Source organism: Anoplolepis gracilipes, chromosome 6 (genome assembly GCF_047496725.1).
Source record: "Anoplolepis gracilipes chromosome 6, ASM4749672v1, whole genome shotgun sequence".
NCBI classification, from domain to species: domain Eukaryota; kingdom Metazoa; phylum Arthropoda; class Insecta; order Hymenoptera; family Formicidae; genus Anoplolepis; species Anoplolepis gracilipes.
This window is the reverse complement of record NC_132975.1, coordinates 15,088,073-15,112,734: the sequence shown is the minus strand read 5'-3', so window position 1 is coordinate 15,112,734 and position 24,662 is coordinate 15,088,073. Positions and strand designations below refer to the sequence as shown.

The 24,662-nt window shown below is 33.8% G+C and overlaps 3 protein-coding genes across 3 annotated transcripts in view; 2 read left to right on the top strand and 1 right to left on the bottom strand.

Annotated features, from left to right (window-relative positions):
• Nucleotides 1-2,800, top strand: part of Rhogap102a (Rho GTPase activating protein at 102A) — a 29,982-nt gene extending 27,182 nt beyond the window's left edge. The window contains exons 11-12 of the mRNA XM_072894989.1: nucleotides 52-340; nucleotides 991-2,800. Of these exons, the coding sequence (XP_072751090.1) occupies nucleotides 52-340; nucleotides 991-1,324 (623 nt within the window). The 3' untranslated portion in view covers nucleotides 1,325-2,800. The remainder of the gene's footprint in view (nucleotides 1-51; nucleotides 341-990) is intronic.
• A 594-nt stretch (nucleotides 2,801-3,394) lies between these two features.
• LOC140667255 (uncharacterized) overlaps nucleotides 3,395-24,662 on the bottom strand; it is a 43,323-nt gene continuing 22,055 nt past the window's right edge. The window contains exons 2-6 of the mRNA XM_072895007.1: nucleotides 20,776-20,883; nucleotides 19,813-19,977; nucleotides 18,100-18,197; nucleotides 11,783-11,945; nucleotides 3,395-7,459 (exon numbers count right to left, since the gene is read on the bottom strand). Of these exons, the coding sequence (XP_072751108.1) occupies nucleotides 7,215-7,459; nucleotides 11,783-11,945; nucleotides 18,100-18,197; nucleotides 19,813-19,977; nucleotides 20,776-20,883 (779 nt within the window). The 3' untranslated portion in view covers nucleotides 3,395-7,214. The remainder of the gene's footprint in view (nucleotides 7,460-11,782; nucleotides 11,946-18,099; nucleotides 18,198-19,812; nucleotides 19,978-20,775; nucleotides 20,884-24,662) is intronic.
• The window catches only part of LOC140667263 (uncharacterized), a 63,744-nt gene continuing 49,052 nt past the window's right edge, over nucleotides 9,971-24,662 (top strand). Inside the window, exons 1-4 of the mRNA XM_072895021.1 lie at nucleotides 9,971-10,213; nucleotides 10,885-11,041; nucleotides 22,845-23,102; nucleotides 23,486-23,514. The gene's annotated coding sequence lies outside the window, so the exon portion shown is untranslated. The remainder of the gene's footprint in view (nucleotides 10,214-10,884; nucleotides 11,042-22,844; nucleotides 23,103-23,485; nucleotides 23,515-24,662) is intronic.

Sequence of the window (24,662 nt, the reverse complement as noted above, 5' to 3'; positions counted from 1 at the left end):
AAAACCTCGAATCGTGAGATTGCACGGATCTCAATCTAATATCGCTTTCAGGTGGAAGACACGGAAGTGACAGCGCTGTGGGTTCCTCGGCGACCCTGTCAGGCGATCAAGCGCCGAGCTCCCCGCCGTCGTGGGCGTCGTCGCCCCCGGCGAGTCCCGATAGCGCGGTCACTGCCGTCTCGTACATCCCGGATCAGCAAGCGGTTCTCCAGAGGGTCTCGTTCACGACCTCAAGCGAGGTTAAGCAAGTGGGCAGGTCGACTGGTCAGCAGGAAGCGGCCAGGAGTACGGCGCCGCTGTATACCCCGAGCATCACCAGCATCGGCGGTGCGGTTTTGAGGCGAGTATATTCTGTTGCGGTTATACCTCCCTCTATCTTCCCTCTGCCTCCTCTCCTTCCTCCTCTCGTTCACAAGCTGTAAAGTCTCCGCAAACTTTTATACGACTTGCTGGATACACCAGTTGCTGGGATGATTTTTTTTTATTAAGATTGATGCGTGTGTGGAAACATTAAAAGATCCATCCTGCATGTAACCGTTGTAACGAAATTCTATTTACCTCATAAATAGTTGTTGAAAACATATCACGTAAACTTTCGTTATTTCATAAGTTTAAGACATAGTTTATCGTTTTACGCATATAGACTCTTCTACAAAATAGCTTTCAAGTCGCAAGTAAATAATAAAGTTAACGCAAAATTTCGATAGAAGTCTCTATTAATTCTAAGCTATATTAATCAACTTTGTCTGGATTAGAACAGTCAGTTTCTTACAAACGCATAATTATTTCCACATACTTGAAAATTTATTACAATTAATATAAGAGAAATATCACGGTCAACATTACTGATCAAGTGTAATTTATAAAGAGATAAAAATAATTTCTTTTTGTGTAATCTCGTAAAAAAAAAAAAAAAAAAATGTAAATTTGTCGAAATTTTACGAATACTTGATGCGATCTAACGCGAATTCGTACGGTCTCGTGATTCAGGTCCAAGACCGCTGATATCGAAAGAATGCTGCAGATCTCGCGGCGGGACGTCGACCTCACGTCGACCCTGCAGACGAGCAAGAACTCACCGGTGACCTCCAGCGAAAGCAAAAAGTACACGAAGAGGCGGTATACGGACACGAGGCATCAGACACGCCATATACCCGACGCCGACACCCTAGCTGGCAAGACGTCGCTGGGCGTGACGTCCACGTCAGCGATATCGTCCTCCGCCACCTCGGCAATGACGACGACTCAAAGTCGCGTACAGCCGGTTTGGAAGAGGCGGGAACTGATCTCTAGCGCGCCGAAGGATCGAGAGGGATACTTTTAAATTATTCACGATCGATATATCGAATCGAGATTTCGGACATTGATTGTCGATTTCTTTTAACTATTATTATTTTTATTTATGTACGTAAAAGCAAATACATTTTTTTTTTATAAATAAAAATTTAATTTTTCGATGAAAATTTAGTTGTAACGATCTGAAAGTCGATATAATTCGAGGATGTTTTAAGCGAAACCGGCAGCAATATAAACAAATATTTTTCTCAGTTATCATGTAATAAAATATTAAGTTTGAATTATTGTAGTAAAAACAGTTTTATACAAAGAAGAGACACCAAGTTTCCTTCTATGGACTCAATTCTATAAAGTTTGTTATTCTTTCTAAAGTGAGAAGCCGCAAGATTTATCGAGAGAAACAGCGATATATTCTCAATAAACATGTAGCAGCCTAAAGCAGACAGTAGCATATTGTATTCTTGTATACTTTTCAAAAATATCGCTCTAAACATAAATAAGAAAGTTCACGAACATAAAAAGAAGTTCTATAAACGAAGAATGAAGAAGGAAAGGAAGGCAAATGTCTACTGGCAGCTTTATTATATCTGCATAACTGTCGACATGTTGATTATAAAATATGCAAACTTGAAAAAGTGTAGATAATGTTTGAATTTGTTATTTGTAAAAATACAGAGTCGAGATAATGACTATGAAAAAAAAAAAAAAAAAAAAAAAAACATAGTTTTGAGAATTTTTAATCTAGTAACTATTTTCATTAGCTGAAAAATTTGTATTTTCTCCTATGCTTGAAGATATACTTTATAAGATAAAAACTCGGAATATTTTTCTCACAAAGCCTTTTGATGTGTATGTGTTTTTCTTTCAGCCATCGTCTCGACTCGATTTATCACAATGCTCTGTCATTTCTGCAAAAAAATGCGTCATCCTTCGATAAACACACATCTTTCTTCGTCTCGCACAATTGATCTCGAATCTCGATTCGATAAAGCGGCAATCATTGTCGTTGATTAGGCGTAGTCTAAAAAGAAAAAAAAAAGTATCCCTCCGTTTCTCGTGACCTCACGAGAACTCATTGTCGCGAAATGTCGGTTGGTTCCTAGATTAAATATTGTCCTCGTGCTCCTCGCGAGGGATCTCTATGACGGAATGCGCATTCTCGTTTCGCAACGACGTCTTATCGACCCTTCGCGACGGACCTTGACATTGTTGGACGGCTGCTCGAAAGGATAGGAAAACTGATGTGGAACGCATACGTAGAACATTTTACCTCAGCCTTCGCGATGTAAATATTAAAATTGTCGCAGTTGCTCGACATCAGTCTGGAAATTGTTATATCTCGCTACTTGTCAACGATCGAGAGTCAAATTTAACTCGTCTTTTCTAATTCGTCCTCTCTACGACGTGATTATTATCGCAAACTGCCGTGAGGGAGGCGTCATATTATCGTCGTCGATAAGTTTTTTTTCAATCTAGATAATAAATAAAAAAAGTTAATTTTTTATCCTGCGTTGCATCTTATTTCAACCTCATCGCACATCAAACTAATATCTGATAAATAAAATTAATTTCTTCGAATATTCCTCCTTTTTTTAAATTATCATTATACTTAATAAAATATCTCAGTGTTTCTTAATTATTATTAATCAGTAATACAACAATATTCTATAAGATTAATATATCCGTTTCTTTTAAATTACTTTGTAATCTCCTTAATCCATCATTATATATATATATATATATATATATATATATATATATATATATATATAATTAATACTAAATACCAAAAAAGTTATTTACAAGTATTTTATAAAAAATATATATCACAAAATATAAAATATTTGTAAATATTAATAATTTAGAAATGTACAAAAATAACTTTTAAAAGTTATTAATATTGTTTTACAATTGTAACTATTAATATATCGTTATACAGTTTAATGAAAAGGATAAGCAGTATCAGGACAAGATGGACAGGTGTCACTGTATACCGTGTAATTTTTGACACACGCGACAGTGATGTTCGTGGAATACTTACGTCAATATAACAGCTTAATCGATATAATCAATGAATATCTATCCTCTGAAAAATGCATTTTATTGAAACGCGTTTATTATATTGAATTTTTCTGTGCCGTCCTTGACGAGCACTTACATCACGGTCGTAATATCGTCGAATACGTACGAACTTTACAAAAAACAGTCGGCTTAACAAGTACCTAGATAGGTGCAAATGTGACAAATGTGCTGTCCGAATTTGAACGTGAACGAATATCCGTATATAGATATGTACAGTGTACACGATTACATCGTTGATCGGTTCAGTATCTAAATCAATATAGAATAATAGAAGTTAATTGTTAACATTATCTAGTGAACGATAACAATGAAACGAAACATACCACAACAATCTTAGTATCGCGAAATAACATGGGAATGCAGCTGCAGTGATAATTTTGCAATCAGCGTGTAAGAAATATTTCAAAATCAATTTTCCAATTCTTTGAACCATTTAGAACTTGTGCAAAATTGATAATTAAAATTACGTGGAATGATTTTTATGCTATTGTGCTTCAAAGATTTGGTAAATGATTTGGTAATTGCATAATATTTCTTTATCGTTCATTATAACTGTAGATTGGCAATTTGATGTCTATTTTTATACCGACGCAAAATTGCCTCTGCCGCAACATTTAGTTCATTGTTACACGATACGTCGCAATGAGATATATTGGAACGAATGATCAGGTGAAGACCTTTTACAAAAGTCTCAATAGAAGAGCATATTGCATACTTAGGGAGTCGCGATTTAATCTCGCTGCGTATTCGCCTTACTAAATAGATCTTAATTTCTAGTTTAATTTCGCGTCAATACGACCGCAAGTTTTTTACGAGAATCGCGCGATAATAAATTAAATTTCGATTCGTACAATACGTACAGACGATCATTCAGGAAAGTATCTGGATCAAACGACCTTCAGGGACGATCCTGAACGATCGTAATTTCGCGGTACGAATATTATAACGAGGCCGGCTCTCAAACAGCGTCACATAAATATCTCTGAAAATAAAGGTACGCACAGATTGCATGATAACAATAATTTCTATAAAGATAAAGAAATTATAAGCGATAAAATATAATAATACTACTCGGGTGGAAAAAGAAAAAAATAAAAAAAAAAGAAAAGAAAAGAAAAACAAAGATATGTCCCGATTTTTACGAGGCAAAACACGCGAGCAATAAACTTTTGTCTCGCGTGCACAAGTATACACATACGTAGATTTGTATATATATAATTTTTGTCTCTCTTTATATATATATATATATATATATAATATATTAAAACAACCACTATAAAATATAAATATATTTATATATTTTTAATATATATATATATATCTCTTTTTCTTGCCGTTTCACGGCTAGCTGCCTACGTAGGGCTGGACGGATGTGATGTGCTACAATATAATTTCACCTTCCTCTCACGGCGAGGAAAAGTAAGAGTATACTACTATAGGGATAAAATAATGTAAGAAAAAAAAAATAAAAAAAGAAAAGGGGAAAAAAAACGTATCACGTATCCTGGGACTTTCACGGCAATCCGTTATTAACCGAACAGTAATAATCAACGATAACGATATCTCTTAAGAGAAAATTATAATTTTTGCAATATAAAAAAATTAGTTATAAAATCATTAATTCCTTCTACATTAAAATTCAATTGTTATACAAAGTGTGCTACAATGTTAACTTGATTGTAATTAGCATTAATCAATATTGGTGCAAGCAACTCTTAATTATTAATATAATTTCTTCTTATTAAATCGAATTGTGTTATGCAACTTAATTAAATTGTGACTTTTAAAATGTGTAACAATTTCTACGTAATAAGTGCGATGTATCACGAATATTATTTCAATAAGAAATAAACATTAATACTAAACGTTACAAAGTACTTGTTTGGACGGAAAATAGTTGATAATACTAATAATAATATGCAGTTACGTAACATTGAAATATTTACATATTAAATAAAAAAAAGTGTTAATTATTAAATTCGGTAACGATTCATTGCCGTGCTTGTATAGAAATCTATACATACTTTAATGCAGTTTACTATATATATATATATATCGTCGCCTTTGAAAATTTTAAAACATTTTACACAACTATTACTATATTAACAGTCGAGTTTTTCAATTAAAATACACAATACATATCTAATTACGATAGAAACGTAATAATTGTATGCGAGTATATAACAAATGTATAGAGACCGTATATGTTGTAAACTTTGCAACTTAATTTATCGAGCTTAATATTCAATTAAACTCCGACGTTACGCTTAATTAAATGGTGATAGCAAAGGTTATCTATTGCAGTTCGCGTGAATACGGTTACGTAATAAAATAACTTTCTGGCAACACGTGCGATGATCATATGTTATATCACAAGCAAGATTATTTGGTACTTACTTGTATTTTTTAAACAAGTTGAAAAGCTAATTAAAATCTAATTAAAAATTCCCAATAAATTGATTAACGAATTCCTCAATTGAAAATAAAAAATGTGTAAAATGGAGATTTCAGATTATTATATATATTATTATCAGATTCGTAATGACTTTAAAACACGTACGTATATGAATTTTGCATCGTTTGTATGGCCTCGCCTTCAAATTTCACGAAGAAAGCGAGAAATTGTTTTATGATTATTATATTACTGTATTACTCCAATGATTTGTGTTCATTATCAGTTCTTTTTCTTTTGGCGTGTAAATACGGGTGTACTTAATAAGGCAAGAGAATAAAATGGAATTGTTATAGAGCCTTGGAATAGAATGCACTTATACATACATATATTTTTCACTTAATAAATTTGGTGATAAAAAAATATTGTTAGAGTTAATAATATCTTTTTTTATTCTTGTTTAATAAAAATTCATATTTTTGTTGTAATATATTTTTCAACAATTTTTTAAAGAAATAAGAGTCGACCTTTATTTACGATAAGCATAATTGATATTGAATTGTAAATTTCTGATTTGAATACCCTGTATAAACGTATGTGATATGTGTGAATTTTATTGCTGACATTTCGTAAAAATGTTTACAATATTATAAATCAGAATTTATTATTTTCTACCTTACACACACACACACACACACACACACACACACACACACACACACACACACACACACACACACACACACACACTTATATAATTACTATATAATACATTTAATTTTTCTGTTATTATTACACATACATCACGATAACGATTTTTATCATATTTATATAACAATATTAATTTTTATTTGTTTCCTCCAACATTGATATATTTCTTTATTTTCGTCCATTCTATTTTCTTGCCAGTACTCTTATAATTTACTATTCTCATTCTATTAATCGATTTATATCGAATAGAATTCTGTAAGAATATATAAGTAGAAAAGTGTAAAGTGATCTAATACATAACGAGTTACCGTCAATCTCGCGTTTGATCTGGATTCGCTTAATATTTAATTCGGAAAGCTCTAGCGATTATCGATCGCGTTTATCCACCTATTTACATTGCGTCGTAGTAATGATTTTCTCACGAGCGATTCGATTTTCATCTTCGGAATTAATTAAAAGTTCCATTATATTGAAATCATCGGGCGATGTCACCTGATTATGACAAAGCAGCTAGACACAAACTTCGATTTCGTTCTTAATTGCGAACGAAAATTAACGACAATAATATCGGGGACCACCTACCGTTAATGAGACATACCTCGTGAACTATTTCTAGCAGATGTCTCGTCGCCGTCGTCTCGTTCCCTGTCACGGCGTCTTTAAACGATCGACACTTGTGACTACGTAGCAAACTCTCGCGTCAATAACGTGACAAGAGAGAGAAAGGCGTCGGCTAAACTTCCGTCGAGTGCGTCTGTATACGCACTTTCTTCTGCGAGCCGTTTCTAGACAGGGTCGGGCTGTGCGCCGAGAAGCCGGGATTGTGGATACCGAGCGGTTTCGGCTTCTTCAGCGAACTCCTGAGAGGCGAGGCCGTGCTGGTCGCGCTCCCGGAAGTCGCCACCGACGCCGTCGATCCGTTCCCGGCCCCGCCGATGTACGGCTTGCCACTGGCGTCTGTCATCGAGATCGAACCACCTGTAACAAGTTGCGGAATTAATAACGCAATCATTCCTCGCGCGATCGTTGTCAAACTTTTATCATTATGTACTTTCAAACTAGAAATGTTATTTCGTCCAGTGATATGTCACAGATGCGTAACATACCGCGGGAATTAGAGTGGAATACCCTTATGTAATATGTAAGAGGAGTGTCGTGGCAAGGCTTGGGAGCTACGAAATGAGAGAGTAATATATCATTCATTTTTTTTTTTTTTTTTTTAATATAATACACTCTATATATTATTAGAAAGCAAATGTTGTATATACAACTATATTCAAACACGGTTATAAAAAAATAATGCAAACAATAATGTCTTTGAATTTAGTTTTCATATTTCATAAAATATGTGAATTTAAAAAAAATCAAGATGAACGACGTATATTGGACCCTTACTCATCTTGTAATAATATTTGAAGTTACATAGCTGTCTGCGATTCGTGAAATTCACTTGACCGAATTATAGACGCGATATTTTTCTCGACACTCCCGATACTACACAGACGATATTTATTTTATATAACAACCGAAAATATAGCCGTAACTCGGATGTGACGAGCCAAGTGACTCTTCTCACCCGATACCGCGATATAATTATAATAACGATCATAATGACATCGTTAATTTAAGCGATCGATTAATTTTCCAACACTCACTATACTCGCGATTATATTTAATATTTTGACATCACAAGCATCCCGAACACGTCCCACGAAAATCACCTCGCACCAAACAATGGCGTGCACAAATGGGCGCCAAAATATCTCAATTTCCGCTTCCGTTAGACCGTTCCGATTCCGATTGGTCCGAGACGCTACGCGAATCAAGCTGTCGCGACGTTATCAAAGGCTAGTCCTATTAAACAAATAGTACATGCATTTGGCGCTAGTCGTCATTAGCGATCAATATATTCTATTTTTTTACACGATCGCGATAATATTTACATCATAAAATGATACCGCAAATGTATAGACTTTCGATAGAAAGTTTCCGTTAGAATATCTACTATCAGAAATATTACTTTCGATTCTCGGAATGCAAATTAAATATCGTCAATTATATTTGAACGTGAATTTCTATTAAATTAACGAAATTAACATGTATCGTATTTAATATGAATTACCGCTCGAATAACGCACATTGTGACGATGACACTTACATGTATTAAATAACACACACGAGTGACATTTACGAAAAATTTAGACTGATCCTCGCGATAGTCGAAACAGTACTAACAAGCAAGAAACAGAGAAACATGACAAGAGACGTATCGTATGAGTAGAGAGAGAGAGAGAGAGAGAGAGAGAGAGAGAGAGAGAGAGAGAGAGAGAGAGAGAGAGAGAGAGAGAGAGAGAGAGAGAGAGAGAGAGAGAGAGAGAGAGAGAGAGAGAGAGAGAGAGAGAGAGAGAGAGAGAGAGAGAGAGAGAGAGAGAGAGAGAGAGAGAGAAACGAGTTCCGCCACTTTGTTTATACATATATAAGCGGCGATGTTGTGAAACGAGATAGCGAGCGATTCTAACAAGGATAGAAAGAGATTCTCGAAAGCAAATTCACAATCAGCTGTCTTGTGCATGCACGTGTGCGTTCCAACGCTCTTATTGTTAGAAATGTTACGATACATACAATACACGACAATTATATCAAGGACAATTTCTATGAAAAGAGATAAGCACATGGTTTATATATATATTGTTCTCTTAAAAAGAATAGAAACTCAGGAAGAAAGAGAGACAAAGGGAAACCTTGCGTTTTCAGAACTTTTCGAAGTCTTATTCTTCATCGTGAGACGTTTCGTTCCTTCTTTTATGATTTTCTATCTTTTCTATCTTTTTAGTGTCACGCGTGTTTATCTCGTTTCAATTTCCGCAGAAATTACCTGTTCCACGTGATACTTTACATTTACATTGTCGCATTTCTAAATGGATATAGACTTACATTATCGTATATTATAAACAAAGCGAGCCCGGTTCCGAGAATTTCTCCTCGTACTTTTCAATATAGTTTCTCGTTTAATATCATCTTAAGATACCACTTTGGATTAATCTTTTACACTCGTGTCGCGCACAGATACGCGCGCGTTACTCACATACACATAATTTGTAATAGATATGCATTATAATATCACGTTCATGCATATTTAACCCTAAACTAACGCGTACGCGTGTATGAAATACATGTACTATTCGTTTAATAAAAACGTCACGCTTAAAAAAACCTAGTATAAAATGCACGTACTATTCGTTTAATAGAAAAGTCATTTAAAAGAAACTAGCGCCAAATGCATGTACTATCCGTTTAATAGGACTAGACTTGGATGACGTCGGACGGTTTGATTCGCGGAGCGTCTCGAACCAATCGGATTCGAGGGGCCTACGGAAGCGAAAATTGAGATATTGAGATATTTTGGCGCCCTTGTGCGCGTCATTGTGTGGTGCGAGATCGTTTGCGCGGGACGTGTTCGGGACGTGCGATGTGAAAGTATTAAATATAATCGCGGGCGCGAGTATCGTGAGTGGGCGGAAAAATTAATCGATCGTTTAGATTAACGCCGTGATTACGATCGCTATCGTAATTATATCGCGGCATCGGGTGAGAAGAATCACTTGCCGAAAAACGTATCGGGGGTGAGTGTTACTATGCGTTTATACAGTTTCTCACGCCGGTGATGCGAGTGTGCGACAGTTTCGTCAAGTGAACTCCGCGTGATCGTAACCACCAGGCACTGTTAAACAAGTAAGTATTTAGTTGTCGAGAAATTCACTTATCGAAAATAAATATCGTTTACTAGTATGTAGTATCAGAGAAAAAATATCTATCGAACGATAGCTGCATGATGCGTAAATATGATGTATCGCGTCGATAGTGCGATAGTTTCATCAAGTGAACTCCGTGCGACCGTAGCTCGATATTTTTCAACGTAATGATAGACAAATGTTCAATGTAAGAAAAAGAGCTCGTTCAATTTTTATAAAACTCTTCGTATATTTATTACTGATATACTATGTATTAATATATAATTATATTATCATAAATTACACATATATATAATGTATACAGTATGTATCTCAAATATGATGAGTAATAAATATATAAAGTATATTCGTTCGAAATATACAATTTTTATAAAAATTTAATGAGCTCTTTTTCTTATATTGAACATTAATCTATCATATTCATTATCTATCATCTTCATCTTACGTTTAAAAATTAAAAGAGTTTTATAAAAAAAAAATATATATATATATATATATATATATATATATATATATATATACAATATATAAACATATGTGTATATGACTATATTAATATTTTATAAATTATGTAGCTGATAAAATGCTACAATGCTGCATCATTGATACACGTTACACAAATTATAGTAAAAAAAAATGAATTTCTTTTAGGATCAAACGTAGAATAAAGCTGAATTTGCAAATTACGACGGATGAATTCGGTGCTTCGGAGGTCTTTATATTCAATGATGGGTGGAATAAGCCGCGAGGATAAATAGTCGCTGTACCATTGCAACAAGCTGTTCAGTGCACCTTGCTATGGAACATGGTAAGCAAATACGAAACACACTACTGCATATCCTGCATTATAGATCACAAATAAAGCGTAAATCCGTAAGAGAGCATTGTCGCCCTCCGTAATAACGTATTCTTATCTCTGCCATACGTCTATTTGCACGTGGCGTTCTTTGAGCTTTATCATCTTCACTTTCAGGCGTATTTCTTGTTCGTGAAAGATATATTGACTTCCTGTCAGCCGGTTAAATGAATGTCTTTCATATATAAGTCGGCCAAAATTCGGTAAATATGACCTATGATATAAATTATCGTAATTTCACGGTGAAACAAGGGACCGGATGTTTCAGAAAGAAAAAATACGACGCGGTAATAAAGAAAGATGCCTCATTCGCGCGACGGTATAACATGGAAAAAGTATATAGCCGTTGAAAATTACATTAAAAGCCGAAAATATTATTTAATATTTTATTTAGTTCTTTCTTGTATACGCACACTGTGCTTTAATATTATATATAATATATTGGATCGTCGCTTTATCATGCTTATCATATTTAATGTTAAACATGCTGGACGGTAATAAGGATAAAATATATCTCGCATTAAATGGACATGCTTTGAGCCAAGGCACTAATCGCATTAACGTCATTAATCCCATTAATCGTTTGGCGCGTTTCCAGATATCAACGTCAGGTATAACGTATCTAAACACACACAGCAGATCGAATCGCGAGGTAGAATTTCGAAATTAAACGATTGTCTAGTCTGGCCTTACCGTTCGTTGGTTGGTGATACTCCCGATATCCTGGATTATTTATAGTACCGCCACGGGGATCAGTGACGACCCTAATCTTGGTCGGGTCGCCGCCTCTTCGGGCGTAAATGCCCTCGTAAACGGCAGACACCAATACACCGAAGTTCAGAGCGATGGCAGCTAACTGCAACGACAAATATAAAACGTACGATTTATTAAAAGTGTCGTGATGAAAGTTTGACGATGCAGAATTATGTATAACTTGTAACAATCGTATCGTTGAAATTCATATTCGAATATACGATCTTGAAAGCGAATAATCATGCGTAATCTTACTTAGCTTATCTCGAAATACATTTTTTTCAACGTTTCTCTCATCACTTGCGTTTGTTAATAACATGTTTATGAAATTAAATCGATACACTAGATTATATATAGAAGCGAATAGACTTATATTTTATTCTCTTTTTTTCTTTCAAGATTTAAAATTGACAGAATGTTTCATATGAAATATAATTAAGTCACATAAATTAACTAATTTTTTTTTTTTTATTTTAAATTCTTAATTCTAGATCATTGGTTTTGCTATATACATGGTTTTTACACAACACCGAATAAAATTAAAGAATGCCAGATTTATTTTCACAGATTCGCATATAATTACACTGAGCCTGGTATTTAATAACACTAAAATCTATGTAAAAAGTTTCTTTTAAACATTACTCTTACGTACTTTTCATTCTGGGATAAAAAAAAATTTATTCCGCGCAAAGATCATTCACGTGAAACGAGAGAATGCATCCGGGGATCAAATAAAGTCACGACGTGCTCGGGGTGTAAATTTCCCGTACGCGTCCCCACTGTTTTTCTCGAGAATCACGCATTTATTTTGCTTTCCCGCTAATTGGCTCACAGATGCCAATTATCCGTCACACCGTCCGCTGCTCCAATTCGCCGGTTAATATCGCACCGCCCGTGTTATTTCCATCGGAACATCGAAAGACTTCGCTGTACACAGTTCGCGATATACCGGCTCTTATTATCTCGTAGAGAGACGTTTGTATAACAAACACGTCGTCGTACGCGTTGCCGAGCGCGAACAAACGTCTCATTCTCCTTTCTCTCTCTCTCTTTCGAGCGTCGTCCTTTCTTATGCCGCGTGCGAGTAACTAGGAGATCCCCGTCGCGTATACACTATCGATACGAGAGGAGAAGCATCATCCGTAGGTGGCGATCGGCTGGACGGACGGACGGATAGTGGAAGGAGCGCGCGAGGAAGGGGAGACAATTTAATTAGGGCCAACAAAGAAGCCGCGCGCGCGCCATTGTTGTTCTACCGCTATAATTAATCTGGCCGTCCGGTATGTGTTTGCCTCTTTTTTTTTTTTTGTCCTCCTTGGGGATGAGCGTCGCGACTGAGCTTCTCTCCCCTACACGTGAGAGACGTGATAAAAGGGAACGTGGCGCTCACCGTCGATGTTCTCCTAACCAACCCTCTACACTCCCTTCCCTCTTTCGTTTATCAAGGCAGTGATTATTTTTCCTGTCGCGTCGAGTGAGGTTTTTTTCGCACGCTGGTATGCAAGGTGCATCGGGAAAAAGAGAGAGAGAGAACGCGAGGTGTACGAAGCGGAAACGGAAATGTTGAAAGGCATCCAGGAGAAGCTGTTCGAACGGAAATTCCACGCGGACGAATACGCTACTTACATTACGATCGCGCCATTTCACGAGTATTTCCACGTTATTTAACCAGCGTGTCCGGAACACCCGTTATATGAACAGGATGATTTCATTGCGTCGCGATAAGAGCCCTGTGAGATACAGTAGGTATTATGTGGGGCACTTTAGTCGGACTTACCTCGGAGATTTTTTTTTTATGCCGTACTTGTGTCGCAAAATAATTTTAGACGTCACTTGGTTTATTTGAGCAGGCTATCTCACGTAATTATACTTCGTAAATTACTTCAATCATGAATTCTTCAACGTTCAACTGGTGTATATATATGTATATATATAAAAATTATGAATTTTATTTATGAATTCTTTTAATTATTTAATTATAAATTATTGAGGCAAATATTTAAATACACAGTAAAAAATTGTGCGTCCGTGTGTTAAAATTTTCTTGTGTTGTCACGTTTACTGCTTTAATGTAAAATTAACATACAACTCATATGTCATTATTTTTATATAACATTTTCATGTTACATTTATGTCAATTTCATAACTTAACATTTTGTGTGTGTCCCTTAGAAATGGAATATTATTTTGAATGCTTTTAACATATCATTAACAATAATTTCAAACAATCAACGTCAGTATTTCAAAGTCAGTTTAACATTCTAAGAAAAGTTAAAATAAATCTTCGAATGATCATGAACTTTAAAATGTTCCATCAACATTTCTTATGAATTATTGTAACTACTCTTTTATATAGTTTTTAATTAACTTCTATGTTATTTTTACACCATACTTAAAGTCACAATAACAAAAATAAATGTAAATAAAGTTTTATGTCAATTACTTAACGTTTCTAGTTTGTTTTTAACATTTCAATAAGTAACACGATTGATGAGTTATTTTAACTTAAAATTTAGAGTGGACTTTCTGGGACATGCAAAAAAATGTTAAAGTTATCATTTTATTTTTTACTGTGTATAATGAAAAATTATTATTTACTTTGATCATTCTCGTACGTAAAATATTATGCTGCGTAATATTATACCGATGTAACACCAAAATAGCAAAAGCGAGACCATTAATTCGATTGAACTTTCTTGAGCGACGATATTACCTTGTCTTGTTTTTGCTTATTCATTCTGTCCAATTCAATTTCGTCCTTGGCCCTTTTCAAGAGACTACGTTTCCTTTTATCCATCTTTGTGTATTTTCGACGATAAAGTATCAACATACCACACTCTCTTCTAACACAATAGAGAAAAGCAATCTCCGCTTTGACGAGAAACTTAGCAGGCCAAAAATACACGATACGACGACCAATCTTTATCAGAGATAACTACTTTGTCTTCTTTAAGACTACGGATGAAAAAAAACAAAAAAACTATCCTTACAAATAAGGAAAATATAATCAACATGTTTGCAAAAAATGCTGCGTTTACAGCACTTGCGTGTGACATGAAATGACTGAACAAAAAAAAACATTCACTTATTGCGAAAGCAAGAACCGGGACAATACGAGAGTTCACCAACGATCGGCACCGAAACACTCACTGCGGGTCCGCCAATGTCGGCTCATTGTTTTAAAAGTATCTGCGAGTCGTGGTTACTCTGACACATACTAAGTCGTACAGTCGGCTTAAAGGAGGGGCTTAAGAGAACACCTGAGTCTCCGGTTTGCGATCAGGTGGCTTCTAAAGCGTTTAATTCTCTCTGGTCAGATGTACGTTTTCCGGCTCGTTAACGTTTCGTTTGACACGCGAGCGAAAGTATATTATTACATAATCGAATCGTCCGGATGTTTTGTTTGTTCTTCTCTGCTTTAATTTTTCGACAAATTAACCACTTCATTCCTAGAGTAACAGAAAAAAATAGTCTTAGAATAATTCGTCTTACAATTAGTATACTAAGAATTTAATTGAATTCCCAAACGACAAAAGGAAATCTGCGGAATCTCGGAGATATATTCTGTTGGGGAATCACAATATCCTTGAGAATTTCATATGACAAGAGACGAGTGTGACGTCTACGAGTCTAGAAAATATTTTTAAAATATACCAGGTAATCACACGTCACATTTTTCCAAGACTTATTCTCACAATATCACGAGAATTTCTAATTCAATTTTTCACACATTTCTTACTGAAATCATTTTTAAATATTCTCTACAAAAATAATTTTAGTAAATTATATACTTTACACATTATAATATATATTTTCTTTTTTAACATATTGAGCTATGTTTCGAATATTTCCCAGAATGATTCTAGAATATATCAGAGATTTTTCCACCGCTGTATAAAAAGAATAAAATAAAAGAAAAATACAATATACAAATAAATAAATAAAAACTATAATTTTATATAAGGCTAATTTAACATACATGGCGCAAGTTTCAAATAAACTTTATCGAGAGAATTTAAAAATGTCATTACAACCCTTTTATTCAGAATTTTTAGACTTACATTTTTCTGCTACTCGCGTACGGAATAATGGATTTGCGAAGAAGCGTAATATTGCATCGAGTATTTCCTCGACGGAATCTGGAGGTATTACTGTACCCGGTTGTGTAACGATCGCACCGAGTGTTTCATCCGCATTGAAAGAAACCCGAGCTACTGTTCCGTGATAAGAAGGAACTCTGAAGGTGCGCGTCGACGACGACGTTATCGTGCCAATTTCATAAAACGTCACGTGCTTTTACATACAAATGTCTTCGCCGCTACCTTGCTCTTTCTCTTTCCCCTCCTCTCTCTCTCTTTCTCTCTCTCTCTCTCTCTCCCTGCGATCGATATTCAATTTAAATTACTATTCATTGCCAACGACGAGCGCAATCGATCTTTTAATTAGCCTCATCCGTGTGGATCGGTTTAAGCGTCCGGATTAATTTTTACGCGAATAAAAAGATAGGACGCAGACATGTTTTATTAAAGAGACTTATTATTAACTCTAGATATTATTGATTAGGAATGTTAGAATTTTTTTGAAAGAATTAGTTTCTTTCTTTCTCTCTTATCGGAATAAAAAAAAACATTTTATGTGAGAAAGAAATATTTGTTTATCAATCCAATATCACAGTCAATATTTTCACAGCTCATTCTTTTGTATGAGATGCACTGTATCAGCAATATCTTTGGGCGCATTATTCTCTACTTTCTTATAGGAGAGTTATTCCTTTTAGTTCCATGATAACGCTTGTATCTTTTGGTGATCTCTTTTCCGCGAAAGTATCTCTTTTAACTTTTATCGAAATATTCTTTTCACGCCTATACACGTTCAATAAGTAAGGGAACCATCTGCTCGCTGAAGTCTCAAGTAAGGGTCTTATCTTGGTTCAGAACTATAGCACCTGCCTCGAAGCGAATTGCTTCGTCAGGAAATTGTCATATAAATCATTCTCTTCTCGTCTTCTATTGAACGCACGACATGCGTTCCAACACATACACATACTCGGAAGATACGAGTCACACTTTGCACTGATTACGGTTTATTTAATGAATCTAAAGTCATTTGTAGCTACATGATGTCATTCAAGATACGCGATGCTTTCATTTATTCGTATCTCTTGAAGAATCACGATCTTTTTTAATATGATAATTTAGATTAAAATTCGAAAAGATTATAAAATACCATTCAGACATTGCTTTTTATTAGCGCGACGAAAATGTTTATTACCGATGTTATAAATAATTAAAGTAAAATGCAACAAAAGAGAAGAAGAAAAGAAAATTGCAAAAGACATTATTTATATTACTGATAAAATATTTAAAAAAATCAAATAATTGAATTGCGTATAGATTTTCGTATAAAAGAATTTTTTCTCTTTTTATTATGCAATCTTGCACGATGAAAGACGTATTAATATTCTACGAGCCGTTTGAACATCATTATATCAGTATATCAAGCGCAACATGTAAATGAAGCAGATACGCGTCAAATCGAGCAAATTGCAGAATAACGTAGTGCAATTGCTTCCGCGTGCAACAGGTTCCGAAAACCAGTGAGTGACGTTGAAGCGAATAACGTGTTGTAACGGTACATCTACCAAGTAGCAGAAATTAGAAACTTGAAGATGGATGTTGTGGGACAGGCGTTCAAGACGCCTATCGAAACTTATCTCGCTTGTTAACGACGTCGCGTTAATTCGAGGCAACGAGAAATCAGTTAGAAGGACACTCGCGTTACATTAGCAGATGCATGTTGCGTTGAAGATATTGGATGAGTAAAAATTATCGCGACATCCGTTTTATTTCAAGTGCGAGATTGCAAATTTCATGAATTAGCAACGAAATTGGCTTGTTATACGAGTGCGCGAAAATAAATACGCGGCAAAATTATTGTTAATTTACGAGCTCAAAATTTTTAATAAATTTTTCGCTATTGCAAAAATGTTAAAAGTATAAAATATAAAAATCCCTCGGAAAAACTGTTCTTCACGTGATGCATCATTATATTTTCGATAAAATTTCTGATAATACAAAACATCCCTTTGAACTATGTATTACGCAAAATTATTAGTTTATCTGTTTTTATTACATATTTTAGTTCCTTATATATACTTTACATCTTTCTATTAAAAGATTTTCCGATACAGTCAAACAAGATGTAATAAATTGAAAAAAAACCGATAATACGCCAACATTACAACAAGTATACTTTACCTGCATGTAAAAGGCCTCTCCTCTCGTGATGACGAAGCTATTAGCTCGATCATCCGTTTGCAAAGCGAAGAGGCTCGCCGCCACAATTGACAACGCCGCTAAAAAAATAATATTAAATATAAATACAATCCGACTTGTAAAATTCTCAGTCTTTAATCTTACATAAGTTTAATGCATAGATATCTATAAATGGTCGTCTGCGGACAGTGCTTTTCGTCGATATTTATTTGTTATATATTATCTTTGATAAAATTTAAACTGTTTGATTCGAAAATATTTTTACCGTTGACTTTTCACAGCTATAAAATGAATTTTACTACTTCATTACAAAAATATTATGCTTGAGAATTTGTTTGCAAATACATGCTGACTTATAAATGTTTTTCATTTTGAGAATGTGAGATAACAAATGCTATCCGCAGGCGAATGCATACGTTATATAGATATACAAGAACTTTACTCGATAAAAATTACATACTACGTTTCATTTTATATATATTTTAGGCAGATATATAAAATAAACTTTATACCGTAAAATATAAAAACTGGAGATAAAATTATGCGAATGTATTAACGCGATATATATTTTATATTTTTTTCATTTACACGCAAAATCATTAACGCGGGCAAACGAGTGCGCAGTATACTCTCTTATGGCATTAGACATATCGCTTTACTGTAATACGATCTTCCGTGGATATTCAATGCTTCTTGTATATAAGGGCTTATAAGTAGGCCAGTAAGTAGACGAACGAGCGAGTGGTAATTCTACTACGTATGTCCATGGTATTGCAAAATAATTGCAGACGATAAAATCTTTCCATGTTGAACGTGATTCGGACTCTTTGTACTTTCGTATGTCAAGGCCTTGGCCCGCAATGCTACGTAATGCGTAGTGCGTAAGAATTAATTACGTAATGCGTGGTGCGTAAAAACGAGGGGAAGAGAAGTATCTAACTGAATCTCAGATGTATATTTTGATAATTATAATAAAACTGAAAGGAAATTAATAATAAAGATAAAAATAATATATATATATATATATATATATATATATAAAATAATGGCATAGACTAACAATAATTGAAATGTGTGTGAATTTTAAATTGTAGATTTAAATTATTACTAATATAATTTTGATCGTCATTCACACAGCCACATTGTGAATTAAATATAACATATTAAACTCTGACAAGTACATGTTTTATGAATAATGTATTAAATATTTTTTTTTGAAATGCAACACTTTGATATTGAGATATAATGATAAAATAAACTTATCCTCGAAGAGCTAAGGTTTTTCTTACAAAATTTATTTATAAATATTTTTTTTTTTTTTCAACCTGAATATTGAATCATATTTCTCACTAAGTTAATATAATCTTTGATTCTTATCAACTATTTAATACTTCACATTTCTTACATTTGCATTATTTTATTTTTACTTGTAAAATAAATGCTTTATTTATTTTATTTAATGTCTAATAAGCTAAAGAAAAAATTTGAAATCTTTTTAAAATGATCTAAAAATAAATGAAAAACTTTTTGAGAAAAGTTTGCATTAATATATGTATAAAGAAATTATTCATAAGTTTTGTCGTTATCACTATTGACAATTCAGCTATATGCTATCTTGCTGCAAATAGATTTTATTTTTTTCTTTTCGTTCGAATTTTGCCGTATATTGGAATATTGATGAGAAATCGTACTCACTTGCCAGTGTAGCGAGGGCAACTTTGCCTATTAGAGCAGTGCTGTACGAAATTACGACCCGTTTGGCGGAAGAGGCCATAGCTAATTGAAGCACAGCCAGAGCGACCAGAATTGCCAAAAGGGCAGAAGCGCCAGCGGCGGCTAATCCCGCCACCCACACAGCCACTGGAAATAACAAAGAAACCCCGTCGTGATTCTATCGCGTCCTATTGTAATATCGCGTTCATGCTGGGATTTTTGCCGTGATTTATTTTTAGCATTGTTGAAATGTGAAATTACGTAAATAATTCCATCTCTTTTAAACGCTACGCTTTTTGTAATAACGTAACAAGCAAATAATGTAATAGAAACCAGAAAATAATCAATCACAGGATTTTTATTAATATCGAACAAAATAATATCCATTTTAACAAAACTAAATTAATATCAAGTCTCGATTTTAAATTGCACTGACATTAAAGAGTTAATATTTAATAATTATTAAATATTTAATAGCCGCGAAAAGTATTGATTACAATGATAAAATTTAGGCAAATTTTTTTGACGATTTTAAAAATAGTAAAATTATAAACAAAATCGAATTTTTATTCCCCAATAATATCTAAACAAAACTTTAGTTTAAAAACTAAAAAAAACTTAGTTTAGAAAGAATAACGTAATTTATTTGAGTCTATGCGGGAGAAAAATGTCAATTTTATGAAATCCATAAAAAAAACGGATAAGTTTAAATTTATTAAACCATATTAAATATTAGTAGCTAAAATTTTTCCATTAAATATTTCCGCGAGGAATTTTGTAATTGGCAATATTTAGAAAATCTCGTATAATACATGTATGCTATGTTATTCTATTTCATTAATATCAGAGTTAAGTAATAAAGATGAAAAAAGATATCTTTAAAATGTAGGCGAGTATTAAAATATCAACGTTTTTCTTTATAGACACATATAAAATGAAACTCACACACTGGTTGAAACCTGGAGACATTTTGGCCGCACCACTCTCGTCCGTAAAGTAGAAGCTTGCATTGTCTCCATGGTCCGAAATAACCCTTCTCCGCGGCAGTACCAGCTATAACACAAAAACAGAAGAAATTAGATAATTAAAAATTTTATTTTTCATCTTTCCTAAATAACAAGTGTGCGGTAAAAAATGTTACGCGATTCCATATTCGAGTAACTTTTTATTATAACATATTTTTCTAAAATCTAGTAATTGATAAAATATAGCATAACGCTTCTCTATCGCGTTTGATTCTAAAATGCATAATTTAACATGTCAATTTTACTCGATCGCTATTTGAATTGTAAATTGAAGGGAGGAATTTTTTTTTTTTTTGTTGAATTAACATATAACTATTTTTCGTAGAAAAACAAAAAAGTATAAAATAACACGTATAATAATAACGATATGTGCGTAAAAATCATCAAATAAATAAGAAAAAAATATAATAAATCATTACAATTTAATCCGATTAAAAATTAATAGTCTAATATTTTAATTGAAATTAAAACATTAATCGAAAGTAATATTTACTCTCGAGTCGATTATAATTCCAATATTACGTATAACAATATACTAAAAGTTTCAGTTTCTGATATCAATTATCTTTTTCTTCATTTTTACAATCTATTAAATTTATATATTATAAAATGTTGTAATAAAACGTTATAAAATTATAATAAACTAATAAAACACACACATACACAAATATATATATATATATATATATATTTGTGTGTTTTATTAGTTTATTATAATTATATTCGTAAAATCATAAGACTATGCATACCTGATAAGAGATAAAGGTCAACAAATAATTAATTTTATTTCGAAAAATACATGTTTCTCGCGGGACTGTAAAGCGCACGTTCCGACACTCATCCCGACACCCGACAGATAGGCAAAATCAAGTATACACGCAAATAAATATAGAGAGTATAGGACCTTCCCCCACTACTTACCTACATACCATTGAGCGTCAAAATATACGTAGTAGGCAGATATACGAGACCTCTCCCCCGTCCCCAGCGTCACATTCCAGAGCGCCTCGAAATATAGTGGTAATAGACAAGCGAACCTTGTCCTTATCGCGACCTTTTAAACGTTGTCTTTATCGGGCAGGGAAAAGATCTCATTCCTTTGATTCACGACAAAAGTAACACGTCTCTGAATGCTTGTAGTACTAATATACGTTTGATTATGGTATGGCGGAAATTGCGTACATGTCGTATTCGTTAAAAGTATACCGAGCACGCGACTCGACAATCTGAAATGTCAATCTTCGCCGTATAGCGCCGTATATGGTGAAGCGTCCGCCTTAATCCGGATGTTGAACAGGAAAACGAGCAAGAGGCATTTCCTTTCCATCTTTGCTCTAGGAACACGTTTGCGAGAGTGACGCGAGAACAAGTGGAAACTGCAATTTCGCGAAGCTCGTTTCTCCCTTCAAACGATCCGTAAACTTGCACCGCGCATCATTGCGAGTGATCTCTCTACCGCGAATACGTCTATTTTATTTCAATCTCCCGGAAGAGGAAAAAAAAAATACATGACGCGCTTTTATTATCGTTGCGAAATCAAGGCAGATCAATGTAAGATAAAAATTGTTTCTACGCGAACGGCGCCTTTTACGTATAATACGATACGCAAGTACCGATATTTATATGTATACATTTAAATAATTTTACAAACATCAAAATATATGTAGCGGGAAAATTTAATTTTTCGGCACTTTATCACGCAATTCGATAAACTAGAACGATAATTCGATGCTAAGGATTAAACACAAAATCATATCTATTTCAAGTAATATAAAATAAATTAACCAATATAAAAACATTCTCTCTTTCTTTTTAACAAAAATTATCAGTCGATTATTACGTTGTGCGAACAATCGATAAAGCAATGATAATTTCGTATATTACGAATAATTCTCTTCAATTTTAATTTATATTTTATATTTATTTATATATCTATACTAACATGAGATAAAAATCACTTTAAAAAATATATATTATTTTAAATTGCAGTTAAAACAGCAAAAGTAAATCGTCACGTGGTCGAATAAAGTATCAAGATTATCGAATGTCGCTTCTTCTATGATGCTTCTTTTTTCATCGCAATGTAATATAAAGTGCGCGTCGTGTGTGTATAAAGTCGGGAGTGCCGTGCGATTGTGTTCTCGTGAGTGCGGATATTACACGAGTGCTACGAATTTGCATCCAAGGAACAAGAGAGGAGGAGGAGGAGGCCTAAGTGGCATCAGGCAACGGCGGAGCATCCCATGGGTAATGTTAATTATTTATTTATTATATTTATAAGATTAATTGTTTATTCTCGTATGTATTCTGCGACAGTTTGATTTTCCTGATATATCCACCCTTGTGTACAAAATATTTAATTTTTTTAATTATATATAATTTCTTAAAAAAAGATCAGAATTCATAAAAGTTTATAAAATTTTTATATAAATATATTAGAATTATACGTCTTAAATATAAAATTTTTTAAAAGAGCTAAATAAAAGATTTGAATTATTATCATTTAAACAATAATTTTTTTTTTAATTTTCAAAAATTTTTAAATTGTAATCATTTAAACAATAATTTTTATTGAAATACTAATTACTTTGAACGCTGCTATAATTTGGAAATATTTCTATTTTTTACAGATTAACATCGCCGCTACGCATCTATATCGGTAAGTTTAAAAAATATAATCTTTTTTATTTTAATTTAAAATAACTCAGAATATATTTTTTTGAGAATATCTCGTTCTTATGTCTTACCTCGTGAAAATCATGTTTTCGGTAGTAATTTTCTGCTAGCTTAAGTGGTTAGAACATGACGTAGATGTTGTGTAGACGTGGAAGCGATGTAGAAGCCTACGTAATTACTTATTGTTAACGATACATTCCAGCGACGTGTTCGAAAGGTCGCCTAATGCATCATTTCGAAGGGCTCGATATTCTCAAATGGAAAGAATATAAATGGAAATCATTATCGTCAACGTGCGATATATTCCCAGTATTTTTGGTCGCTTTAAGAGGGCATAAATTTTATCCAGGAGCAAAGTGCTCAGAATAATTTCGTGTCGCGCTTTTAAACTTTCAACATAATACAGATTTTTCTTATTGTTAGATATTAACCGTACTGAAAATTCTATACACTTCCTCCAACGTTTCGGCAGTCTGTCTAATACTTTGATTTAATCACGATTAATTTCGGTAAACGTATCTTTGTAGATAGAGATGGTCCGAATTCGCGCTCGCAAATCAAGTTTCCCTCAGCTATTCTACGCTTCGTCTCGTGCTAGAACACGAAATAATTTATGCGTACGGCGGCCATACGCCTGTGTAAACTCGCGAGCAGGTGCAACAACACTAACCCCCACGGTCATATTTCGCAAAAGAAAAAAAAAAAAAAAAAAAAAAAAAAATAATTCGGCGAACGTATTCCGTTTCATGACGGAAACCGTCTCGTTTTTGTCGTTTGTCATGTCTGTACGAGCAACTTGCCACGTATCCGCTAACTTACACATATCTTGTTCCATCTCATCTTCAATAACGATTACGGAAGAGATAACCGAGCTAACATACAATCTGCATACCTATCGAAAGACGGAAAACACGCAAGAAACATACTTGTCGCGAATTCTTGCGTGACAAGAAAATATACGTATAATTTTGGATCCGTTTTTCTTTAACATTCACGCATTAACACGCGATAATAACACAGTTAACGAGCCACAAAGAGTCCATCTAATATTCCTTTCAAATATCTTATAGAGAAGAGATGCGCGCGTGAATTTAAAAAAAAATACGTAGATTAACGCGATAATTATTTTTA